Source organism: Ictalurus furcatus, chromosome 13 (assembly GCF_023375685.1).
Source record: "Ictalurus furcatus strain D&B chromosome 13, Billie_1.0, whole genome shotgun sequence".
In the NCBI taxonomy this organism is placed as follows: Eukaryota; Metazoa; Chordata; class Actinopteri; order Siluriformes; family Ictaluridae; genus Ictalurus; species Ictalurus furcatus.
Genome location: NC_071267.1, coordinates 2,488,142 through 2,501,187, shown reverse-complemented (window position 1 = coordinate 2,501,187; position 13,046 = coordinate 2,488,142). Strand labels below are relative to the sequence as shown.

The 13,046-nt window shown below is 36.5% G+C and overlaps 1 protein-coding gene across 1 annotated transcript; it reads right to left on the bottom strand.

Moving 5' to 3' along the window:
* Window positions 1-9,664: 9,664 nt before the first annotated feature.
* On the bottom strand, window positions 9,665-11,865 carry LOC128617042 (succinate receptor 1-like). Its single transcript, XM_053640005.1, has one exon. The coding sequence runs from the start codon at window positions 10,576-10,578 to the stop codon at window positions 9,697-9,699; it is 882 nt and encodes a 293-aa protein (XP_053495980.1). The 5' UTR covers window positions 10,579-11,865; the 3' UTR covers window positions 9,665-9,696.
* Between the last annotated feature and the right edge of the window lie 1,181 nt (window positions 11,866-13,046).

Here is a 13,046-nt window from a genome sequence, read left to right as displayed (position 1 = left end):
TGGGGGGGTGTTTTTCTATTTTGGTGCGGACTAAATGTCCCCACAAGTACAGGAATATTTAGACAGGACATTTGGCTGCTTGTTTGAATTTAACAGCGTGATCTTTTGAATTTAAACTCCTGAAACACGCTGGTGTTTTGAATATCCCCTGGTTTATCAACCTCATGCTCGCTCCAAATCACTTTGCTTGTAAAGCTGATGAAGGACGTTTGTCTGAAACGTCCTGTTTCTCTGGAAACGTTGTGTAACTACGCTATAATTTTTACTACCTAAGGTCTCAAACTAACTGTTAGTCTTTATTGTCCTTTTGAGGACCATCCACAGAGATAGTTATTCATGCAGCAAATCAATGCCATGCTACACCTAAATCTAATGCTAACCTCAAAGGAAACCTTTTAAACTTGAGTGAAGATTATCTTACATGCTTTATACTATAACACATGGGTCAAGCACAAGAAGTGTCCTTTTTTTCATCCTGTGTCTGTTCATTAACAATAACAGGTACTGCATTACAAATCAAATGTGTACGGAAATAAACAAAATGAATATCAGGTATATTTCAAGGATGTTGGCAGTGTTATACTGCAGTATGTCCACCACACAGTACTGTATGAAGGCCATCATACAGCGCAATACTGGCACTCGTTCTCTTTGATCCAGGAGAAAAATAAAGAACAAATCTTTACTGACATTTAAACCAAAATGTCAGCAATCTCAACCGGTTCATTCCAAACACACTGTGAGCATGTCTGCAGTTCTGAACAAAAGGAAAACAAAAACAAATAAACAGACAAAACAATGTAAGGATTTTTTTTAATGCCATTGTGTTTAAAATAAATGGATGTTTCCATTTGGTGAGTCTCAGCTTATCTACAGCACCATGTCATGTTGTGTGTTTTGTCTAGACTTTCATTGAGTTGTAGTCCATGTGCTTTGTAGTCATGTCCTTCTTTGCATTATTATTTATATAGAACCTTTCATACATGCTTTACAATGTGAAGTTAAAGCAGATTTAATTAAATTAACAGCTGAAAAGAAAGGCAAACTGATATAGTATAGAAATAGTACTACTTTAAAAAAAAAATTAAATACTTAATATTTAAGTTTTGATAATGTCCAATTAAATAACATAAAGATCAAGAACAATGTAATGATACGAGGTGTTACAATTCTAACAATTTAGAATTATAACAATTATTTTAAAAATATCTTTTATTCTCAAGTAGGACTTTGGTGCTCAGCTGGTTGCTCTATGTTATTGCACATGTATTGAATATGTATATGTAGAAAATTATTTTTGATAATAAACGATCGCTGTTGTGATTGTGTCCTGCAATTCCCAGTTCATGAGTAAAAGGATATTTTGTATACACACAAACGCACTGAATAAAGATATGAAGGGTGTGGTCAGAAAACACCTGCTGATGAGAAAGACGGGTTTTTGTTTTTGTTTTTTTGCTGACTTGCCTTTTTTTCACTAGGGGAAGGTGATAGGGGATCTAAGTTCCCATGTCCTACATGTTTCTCGCTGTGTTGTTGTGGTGCACATGTTCAAAGCATCAGCACTTTTGTCTCTTTTTACAATGTAAAAACAACTTGAAATATTTTGCCTCCGATTCTTTACAAGCGATAGCGTGTACCATTCTTAAACATGTTATTTCCACATTGTTCTGATAAACTACCGAAAGCTAAGAGCAATCTTCTTAACTCTTCTTCACAGTTTCTCCTCAATGAATAACTGAAAGCCAGCACTCATACTGCAACATTATCTGCCGTTTAATGTCGTTTCATTTAAATTATATGGCCACCATAATGTTCATTTCTTGTGCAGGACCACTCCAAGTCAAATGGACAGGTCAAATTCTGATAAAATCTCATATATGTGCCAAACCATTGATCTACAGGTGAAATCAAGCCAGAAAGTCATGAAATAGGGCATAACAGTGATCTTAGAAACTCCTCAAAGTACATGAAAAAAATTAATCCATGAATATGAGTGACTGAAAATCAAATTCAATGATAATGTATAAAACTAGGCTTGGAGTATGTTTAGTGTATAACAGAATGCATGTTTACAGTATGCATTAAATGTATGCAGAAATAAATGAGATAAATGAGACAACTTGGAGCAACTTGATTTGACAGCAAAGTTCTCAAACGTCCTTGTGCTCTGTGCTGTGATCCAACATGAATCCATCTTTTTACAGTTCAGTCAGAACCGAGAAGTCACTGAGGATGAGAGTCCCAGTTAATTATCACTGTAGGTCACTAAGCAGGAAGAGTCTTCAGCAATTTCATAACTGCTGATTTCACATGTGGCTTAAACGCAGACAAACAGGAAAGGTCGGTCTGTCTGAATTACAGTAATTTACTTCAAACTTTAGTTTGTTTGCTTCACACCTCCAGGCTTGGGAGTCTGATTTTCAGTTTGCATGTTCTCCCTGTGCATCCGGGGTTTCCTCCAGGTACTCCGGTTTCCTTCGCCAGCCCAAAGACATGCATTGTCGGCTGATTGGCATCTCTAAGTTGTTTGTAGTGTGTTAATGGGTGTGTGATTGTGCCATGCAATGAGTTGGCACCTCATCCAGGGTGTCCCCCAACTTGTGCCCTGAGTCCCCTGGGATGGGCTCCATTCTCCAGGTGACCCTGTGTAGGATAAAGGTTATAGAAAATGGATGGATGGATGGATGGATAGATGGATGGATGATCAGGGCAAAACTTAAGCCCTGTTCACACCGGGAGGATTTTCGCAGCGCGAAAAACAATCCGTTTAATGCCCCAATGGCTGTCAATGAGAGTGTTCACACCCAGGCGTAAAACGTGTGGCGTCAAAGCATACATTTTTTTTTTAACCTAGAGGGGTTCGTTGATTTTTTTGACGCACCACATCAAAAACTGCCCGACCATTGAGATTCGCGCATTTGTTCACGTTCCCTGAAGTTACATAAAAGTACAAAACTGTCTTGCCGACGAAGAAGAAGACGAAAAAAGAAGACGAAGAAGAAGCAAGCACCCACCATTTCAGTGAGAGTGCATAAGTGACATAACCGAAATAAAATGCTCACTGCTAATCATTCCTTCTGCCTACACACATAAACAAGGTATCATTTGAAAGCACTAGATTCAGAATTACACACTAAATACTATATAAGTGTATTAATTATGTTCTGGTTTGTTTTTTTTTTGTTTTTGTTTTTTGATGACACTGAGATAGATAGATAGATAGATAGATAGATAGATAGATAGATGGATGGATAGATAGTTAGTTAGTTAGTTAGTTAGTTAGTTTATTTGTCCTCAAAGATAAAGTACAAAGGAATGGCTTCAGAAGATCAGTATATTGGAATGGCCCAGTCACAGCCCAGATCTAAATCCTATTTTCAAGTAGATCTGGAGTATTCTTGCAAGGAAGAGTGAAATAAAATAGCCAGATTAAGATGTGCTAATTTGGCCAAAAGTATGAGGACACATCTCTAACAAGAATTACAGACAACAACCCTAAAGTAGTGAGGAGGAATAATCGATAATTCCCCCTCACTATCTTATTAGGAACTACATGAGAAGTTTGTTGGAGGTTCTTCAGCTATAAATTATGATGGTTCACTAAAATATCAATACTTACTACTAGAGTTGGGTTACTCGATCCCAGACTCAGACTCAAGCCCAATTACAAACGAACTCGGACTTGTCACACACTCGGTTAAATCTGTACTCGGACTTGACATGGACTCTGACATTTTGGACTCGGAATGTACAGTGGAGTCCACGTCATATGTAACACAGGGGCATAATCTGACCTGGACAGATTTTTTCTTTAGTCCCGAATAATTCTCCACTTGGAGCCGTTTGTCACTATGTAACTGAACATCAGTAAAAGAATTTTGTATCTTCAGTGAACGGAGGTGAGACCAATCAGACAGGGTTTCCAGGAGAATACATGCACTGAAAACCCTAATAAGTTGACTGAACTCAATTGATTGAGTAAACTCGTTCCCTCAATTTAATTGAGTAATGGAGTCTCCCAAAACTTGTATATTTAAGTTCACTTAACTTGGCTCTCATGTAGACTGTACTTAAATTGTTAAGTACACCGAACTTGGTGTTTATATAGTGTACTTAAACAATTAAGTTCATTTAACTTGGTGTTAATTTCAAGTGTACTTACATATTTAAGTGAACTCAACTAGAAAATTCAACTGAAATAATAATTTAAAATTATTTTAAATAATTTAAAATTATTTTTAATTTTAATTATAAATTAAATCGAATTGACTACGTTTTTATTACTTTTGACTGGTTCAGCTTTGTGCAAAAATATCAAACTGAAATGAAACATACTGAACAGCATATTGAATGTCTTTATTGACCAATATTAATTGACCAATTTTCACAAAATTAATGAAATTACAGTACACATGATACTATAATGGAAATAGGTCACGACCACACTGTACAGCACTGAACAGTTGGTAACAATAATAACAATATCCCACATTAACTACTGCACTACATCAATGGAAGAACTCTGTGTACTTAAACAAGTTAAAATACTTTTATACTTTTTCTCCTTCATTTATGGATAATGGAGTAAATTGATAAAAAATAAAATTGCTCTGAGCATGTAAGTGTAACAGTGCTGACTCAAAATCTACAACAATGAGACCTAAACATTTTTCTTAACCAAAAAGCTGGTTTGCCAAAGACTGTGCTTTAGGCTTGAGGGTGTTCTGCCCCATTGACATCGGTACACGTTGTATGAAATCAAACGTGTTTGCGAGTAATTTTGGGTAATTTTGGTCTAACACATAAATAAGACCAAAGAGAAGGCACATTGCTTGCGGGAGGTCCTGCATTTTGTCCATCACCACTTGGCCTTCAAGTATTATCCCTGTAGAGGAAGTCAAATGCAGGGAGTTAGGGGGCTGAAGATTGGTGTTTTCGAATAAGATTCCCACTGGCCCATCATTGACTACGTTTACATGGACAGCAGTAATCTAATTATTGACCTTACTCTGAGTAAGATAATAATGTGATTAAGGTGTTTACATGATTTGCTTTTAGAATACTCCTTTCATGTTCCCGTTTTACATGTTATAGAACATAATTAGATTAACGTCACACGTCATTATGTCACCGCGCCACAACGTCTGACGTCCCTCCAGAATTTCACATATCAATATACAGTTCATCTTCGTTATGGTACCGTATACAGTTTTGGGTGTTTTTATTTAATTTTTTTTTTACGAACGCTTTAAGTGCAGTTAATTATTTGTCATGCTGTATGTGCAAATAGACAACTGCTTTAAGCCGTGTGCTGCGTCCCAAACCGCGTACTTACCGTCTATGTAGTAGCCGAGATACATGTATTTTTCCCCACTACAGGCCTATAGTAGGCAAGTATGCGGTTTGGGACGCAGTCGTACTCTCTTGTTCACCGTAAAATGTTGAGCACTGCTGTGTGTGATCATGTCCTGTCGCAAAATGCGGTGAAAACTCTCACACGACGTTAATAATGTGATTAAGGTGTTTACATGTCTGTAATACTCGTCCGTAATGCGACTAAAACAGGTGTACTCCACATGTCTTAATTCGATTAGTGCTTACTTCGAGTATGTCCTTAATCAGATTAAGGTAATTAAAAATTGCTGTTTACATGGTAGTTTCTTAATCAAAGTATCGTCTTAATCGGGTTAAGAGTGGATTATTGTTGTCCATGTAAACGCACTGAATGATAGAGTTGCGATGATCAGACACCTAGTGGAGAAATGGGTATAAATAGAGTATTGTGATCATGCATCAAAGGTTGACCATCAATGCATGTTTATCAGAATGCTCACTAAATCTATCAAACACACAAATCAATTGTATTGACAAAAAAATATGAGATACTGTCACGTTTCTAAGATGGTTATGGAAGCAATCGCAGATTTTTAATGTTTTATTATATAAACCAACCAAAACACAAAGGATATTTAGACTGATGCAAAACGCTGTGGTACAGACTACACATAAACTAACAAGACCAAAACACGGTAACATGGAACACGGTAGTCTAAGACAAACGTAAGACAGGGAAGCAGTGCAAACAATGGCTATATATAGTTGTGCTCGTTAACAGAAACGTGATTCAGGTGCAGGTGGTCATGTGACATATTGTAGTACAGTGCAGTGGCTGATGGGAACTGAAGTCCAGAGTTACCTCCTTGATATATGACAGATACATACTACAAAATTTAGTACAAAGCAAAATTATATTGACAAGTATACATGCGAATTTATGCAAATATACATCCGCCCTGTAAAGCACTTGGTATACACTTTTAAAAGGATGCAGTATAAATAAAGTTTATTAATTTGAAAACTTGGATGAACTTTCAAACTACTGATAGGAGTTGAACATACAAAGACAGTCGTGGTGTAGGCAAGGAAAAAACACAGTTTTTGTATGACCACCACGTTTCAAACGATAATGTTTGTGAAGTTCCCCTCTTTTCTCAGAGTTAAAAATGCAATGCTTACATTTCCACATGTTCTTGTCTCATATCACCTGTAATATAAAAACAATTGAAAATATCAAAGTTAACAAAGTCAAAGCAAAAACATAATAAAGAAAATGACATTATAATTAATTATAATTAAAATTATAATTAAACAACGTTATTCAAAATACGCCTAAACCAGCAAATAAAGGTCTCTGGCTTTAAAATGTGACAAACATGCTGTAAGGTCGATCAATTAAATTTAGCTGTTAAATAGCTAGATCGCTCTGTAGATAATTACCGGTGACGAGTATGAAGATAGACTTCACCGACTATGAAACATCACTAATTGTTCTCAGTTTTAGCTGCCATGTTCTTTCTCAAAACACGCGATTAACTTATGATTAATACTTCACGAAATGTTTGCGGCTCACAAGTCAAAATATGAAATAAGTTTAGTTCGCAATCATACCTTCACAAAATCATGAAAATGTTGTTAATTAATGGCGACATTAGCAAAGTTTGACCGGGAAAAATACTATTGGTCTCAGTAGTAGCTGCCATGTTCTTTCTCACAGAAATACATGATTAAACTATGATTAACTTATATGCTTAAATATTTCAAATCACAAAGAATCATTTGGTATCTCAGTTATCATACCATCACAAAACCATCATTAAAAATATTGTTAATTAATGGCTACTTTAGCAAAGTTTGACCGGGAAGCATTTGTAATTATGGCTGCATTGTCCTTTATGATAAAATGTACCATTAGGAATTTAACAAACATATCTCACTGTTAAAAATCACACAAAATACGTTTATATCAACATAATAAGTTTACTTACTTAAAATGGCACATGATGAAAAACTCCCTTCTTTAACTTCACACTGAAACCGGTCTCAGCAGCAACCAACAGATGAGACAGAAGAAGAAGAGAAGAAGACCGCCATTTGTAATTATCTACCAATCAGTGCATTAGTTCTCTTGTTGCCAGGCAGAACTCCTTGCATGGCCAATCACATCGAAGGAAGACCAGCATGAGATATTTTAATGAATCATGATTTTGAGTTCATAACACTTGACATCTTAATTTATGTATTTTGTAGGTAAATAAATTAAACTAAATTATATTTTTGAGTTATGAGTCCAAAATGCAAAATGTTAAGTAATGTTTAGACAAGATGACTTGATTGTTTAAGTAAAGACAACAATAGGGTTTACAGTGTGGAAATACTCGGGTCTTATTGGCTGACAGTCTCTCAATTCTGCCAAATGCTAGCTCACACAGTCAGTGTGAGGAAAAATGGATATATACAGCGATTTTTTTAGCAGTAAATGGGTTGAAACGGAAACATTAACATGCTGAGCATGAAAACAAGGTGTGTAAATGTCTGTACGAGTTCGTGAATATGTATAAGTTGCGTAAACATGATAAAAGCAGAGCATGAGGACAGATAATGCACTGTAGCAGCTAAACCCATGCAATGATAGCTTAGTTATGCCTCCCCTTGGCTAGCGACACCAAGCTAGCCTATTCTCATATTAGATAGCCAAAAAGTTCGACTGGTATTCCTGCAAACAGTGATAACACCCAAGGCAAGTTTTATGATAAATCCAACTTTTTGTCCAGTTTTCACATTTTTTAAGGAATAAGCCCTCACGTGCAAGAGAAAAAATGCACCGAAACAGTCTATTTAGAAGTGCGTTTTAAAAAGTTTTTTTTGATGGAGAAGAATCTGGGCTCAGCTAACGCCCCTGGTGTAATATGAATAGAAAGATAAAAAATAAACAACAACATAAAATTAAGATAACAAGAAATTAATGATTATCTCCCTGCCTGACCACAGAAAGCCACAGAAAACCAAACTGAGCTCTCTTTAGCGGCGTATTATGCTTGGACGGTCAAACAAATACACACACACATCATTTTAAAATGCAGGTCTGGCTGAGTATTCATGCAAACACAGTCGGTTACGTCTTAAGTGATTGTAAATAGTTGGGGGGGGAAGCGGAGGTGTGTCAATACAGTATATTGGATCTGTGCATCAGGTCTTAAAGTGACAGCAGTCTAATAAACCTCTAATAAACCATTAATGAATCATTAATGTTCATCAAGCAATAAAACATAAAGAGAAAATCACTCACTCACTCATTTGACTGAATAACTTCGGTAAATTGAATAAGAATCACTGTATATGTCATACAGTGAAGTCTATTTTATTTTACATGTAATTGCTTTATTCAATTTCCATAGTGTTTCTTACTTGAATACTGATAGACCTACCTGAGAAAACATATCGTTACCGTGAAATAAGACCTCATTTGGTGATTCCAGTCTTGAATTTCACATAAAATGTGAATTCTTAATGTAGTAAATATCATAAACCCTGCTGATAGGGATTTTTTTTTTTACAGAGCCGTGTTCAGAAATGAGTTTGTTGTCATTCAGACAGATTAAAAGCAGTAATAAAGCATGAAGCTTGTTGTTATGAGCTGCTGCTGAATGTAAGTCTACTCTGTACTCTCTCTCTCAGACTATATAACTGTGATGGAGACGCATCACATCACTGAAATGTAAACTCCAACTGGAGGACACAATATAATGTGATACAATAACAAAACAGGCTAATTTGTATTTTCATACACTTGTAATATAATGAAAGTTCTACATATACCTCTATATCCCTGGACATGGATTCGATTGGTTAAGGACTTGGTCTCGACTCGAACTCAACAAAAGGTGGACTCTGACGCAACACTACTTATTACTGTTTAGTCTACTCATTCATGCCAAATCCAGCACTCATTGAGGTACACTGAAATCATTGTCATTCTAATGGAACCAGTTTTGAACAAATTGTGCTGTGTGACATGGCAAAATGTCATGTTGAAAGTGGACATGGTAGGATGGGTAGACTGTGGCCATGGGGAGATGCACGTGGTCAGCAGCGATGAACTGTTTGTGTATTACTTTAAGTAAAGTGTTTGTCTTTTAGTTTGACTTGGATATAAATCAGACCAAATATAATAAGTAATTAATGCAGAACACCAGGTAATTCAAAAGGGTTCACAAAGTTAAGTAAGTTACTTTATTATTTTGATACATGAATAAGACTGATATAATGCATAATATACACTAGAAGCGCCACATGTAATAAAATGCACCACAATACGATTTAATTGAACGGCAGTTATTTTTTATTGAGATTTGCTTATGACAATCTTCTAAGCTTTGCCAACCTTCTAAACTGATTCCACTTGTCCTGCAGGACCTCTTTAAACCTGTCCGTCATTAGGACATAAAACACAGGGTTTATGACACTATGAGCAAATGCAATCGGTCGTGTTATTATGTACACAGCCTCGATATAGGCCTTTGTGCACTGCAACAGTTCCAATGAAGGCAGCTGTGATACGAGGCGTATGTTCCTCATCACGTGTAATGGCGTGTAAAACACAAGCAACATGAGCGCCGCAGCCTTCATGATGCTCACTGGCCTTTGGAAGGATGTCCCGAGCACTTCCTCTCTCTTCTTGAGCAGAGAAACCATCCTACTGGATAACAGACACAAGGTCAACATTGGCAGCACATATCCTATGGTGGTGAGCAACAAGCTGTAGGTCAGAACAGAGTCGGTCTGGTACATGCTGGCAAAATCATTACACTTGGTCCAGTTGTTTTTCTTTAGGTCATTGATAACAAAGCTGATGAGAGGACCGATCTCAGCTGTCACCCAAATCCAGTTCAGGAAACTGACAAACAACGAGGCCTTCCAAGTCAACAGGATGTGGTTGCGTTGTGGGTACCACAGCAGTAATAATCGGTCCACACCCACCCACATCATGAAGAGGATGCTGGAATACAGGTTAACATGCAGGATGTAGCGAGTAACCACACAGCCTACAGGGGGGAAGTCTTGGTTGTTCATGTAGTTGTAGCTCAACACTGGTAAGGTGCTCAGGCAGATGAAGTCAGAAATCGCCAGATTAAACATGTACACATTTATAGATTTCCAAGAAGGCAGGCAGAACACATAGAACAGGATCACAAACAGATTGAAGAGGAAGCCAATTGCAAACTCCGTAGCATACATGGGTGAGAGGTATTGTTTCAACAGTAGAGTGGTGATATCTGAACAGTTGGACGCCTGCAGTTAGAAAGATTATCACACACACACACACACACTTCATATTACTGCACATAAAATCATATAATCAGTGTGTTGTGGGGTTGTTTATATACTGGATATCATTTTAAAGCAGATATTTCTCTGTGCTGTAAATAAATGTACATGTATGTATTTCACAACAGCCGATTGTGACAATATGGTAATAAGATTTATGTGATGCATGAAAAACATTTGGGTGCTGCTATTGTAATATGAATCATGATTTGCCTTTTCAGATTGATAACAGCTACAGGGACTTTCTTTGCATAAATTTTATTAGGCTTTAGGCTATAATTTGACATGCCAGCCAAAATTCTTAGCAATTTCTACAGGGGTACCATTGAGAGCATCTCCACCAGTAGCATTTCAGTCTGGTTTGGAAGCTGCTCTGCTCAGGACCGCAAAGTTCTTCAGCGAGTGGTTAGAACTGCTCCAACCCTCACAGGAGCTGCCTACCCATCACTGGAGGACATTCATAACACCAGGCTCACCAGGAGAGCCCACAATATCATTATGGACAGAGCCTATCCCCAACAAAGCCTGTTTACAGTCCTACCATCAGGTAGATGCTAGAGGAATGTAAAGTCATGGTTGTTGGAATAAGATCGGATGGTATGAGTATTTCAGAAATCTCCTGGGATTTTCACATACAACAGTCTCTAGAGTTTACACAAAATGTTGCAAAAAAAAACAAAAAAAAAAAAGTGACAGTGACAGTTCTGTGGGTGAAAATGCCTTGTTGATAAGAGAGGTCTAAGAAAAATGGCAAGATTGGTTTGTGCTGCCAGGAAGGATATAGTAACTCATATAATCATTCTTTTACAACCGTGGTGAGCAGAACAACATTTCAGCATGCACAAAACATCAATCTAGCTTGACTAATGCCCCAGTCCTAGGTGAGGACAAGCAGCCCATTAGCATGATGCTGCCACCACCATGCTACTCCATGAGTATGGTGTTCTCATCACATTGGTCTCATCATATCATAATACATATTGCCAAATGGTTTGTGGTGTTTTATGTGTACTCAGATTATTTTTCATGAAAAAGGGCTTCCATCTATCCATTCTACCCCACAGCCCAGACATTTGAAGAATTCTCCTTGTCACATGTAAGGGGTGCCCAGTACTTGACAGATATTTCTACAGCCCCTTTAATGTTGCTGCAGGTCTCTTGGCAGCCTTTTAAGTTTCATTCTTGTCCTTTTGTCTATTTTGGAAGGACGTCCTGTTCTTGGTAACATTACTGTGGTGCCCCATTTTCTCCACTTGTTCACGATGGCCTTCACAGTGTTCTGTGGTGCATTTTGGAAATTCTTTTGTACCGCTTTCCTGATAGATGTCTTTTGACAGTAAGATCCATGCTTTGTAAGCTCTTTGCGGACCATGGCTTTAGCAATTGGATGAAACCAAGGAGATATCCTACAGAAAAGGCTCATCTTTATTTAGGGTTAATCATAATCACTTTATTAATGAAAGGCGTATGATAATTATCTTTAAACATGAGTTTGAATGTGATTCTGAGCATAATTCTGAGCATAGTTACAAGGCCCATTATCAGTTAGTGTACACTCTTAAAGATCCAGGTTATAGTATGTTTTTTCTTTTTCTTTTTTTTCCATAAAATGTTTCTATTTGTTTTTTTTTTTTACTTTTTCGCACTAAAGGTGGAAAAACATCTGACCTGATGTACCTTGGTTCCATTTGTTACAATTACAAAAACCTTCCATTTTTAACAAGGATGTGCAGACTTTTTAAATACACTATAATCTTATTTGAATCATTTTATTTATTTCCTTTTTAAACCATACCAACATCATTCCCTGCCTTATCATACCTTATTTCCCTGCAGCTGTTATCAATCTAAAAATGCAAATCAGTTTTGAAAATAGAATAGCAGTGAAACAAATTTTTGTTTGCTTTACATAAATGTAATTAGCATAGATAGTTTTTAATGCTGAGTCATGATCAAGCTCTTAAATACATACATACATTTATATATAGATATATTTATATATTGTACACTTCCTAAAAGAATTGAGAAATGTCTCCTTAAAATGAGATCTTGGATGTAAATATACGAGACTATAAATAATGTATTATTCAGTGTTGAGAACAGATTTAGATTTTTCATACTAATGAATCAACTGAATAACAGAACATTGTGGTGTAATATATCAACTTGTAAACAATTTAAACTAAATCACTTAACATAAACTTACTAAAAGCAATAATGATTTATTCTTGGCACAATTAGCATTTTATTCCTAATGTTCAAATTATTCTAACATGGAAATATGACAATATATCTCATGATACAGGAAGCTAGTTTACTACTTAATAATGTTTAGGGGATAACCTTAACACACATACTTAATAAACATTCTCAAAAAA

What these genes read in the sequence shown, in the direction of transcription:
- LOC128617042 (XM_053640005.1), bottom strand. Translation starts at nt 10,578, where the DNA reads ATGTATGCTACGGAGTTTGCAATTGGCTTCCTCTTCAATCTGTTTGTG.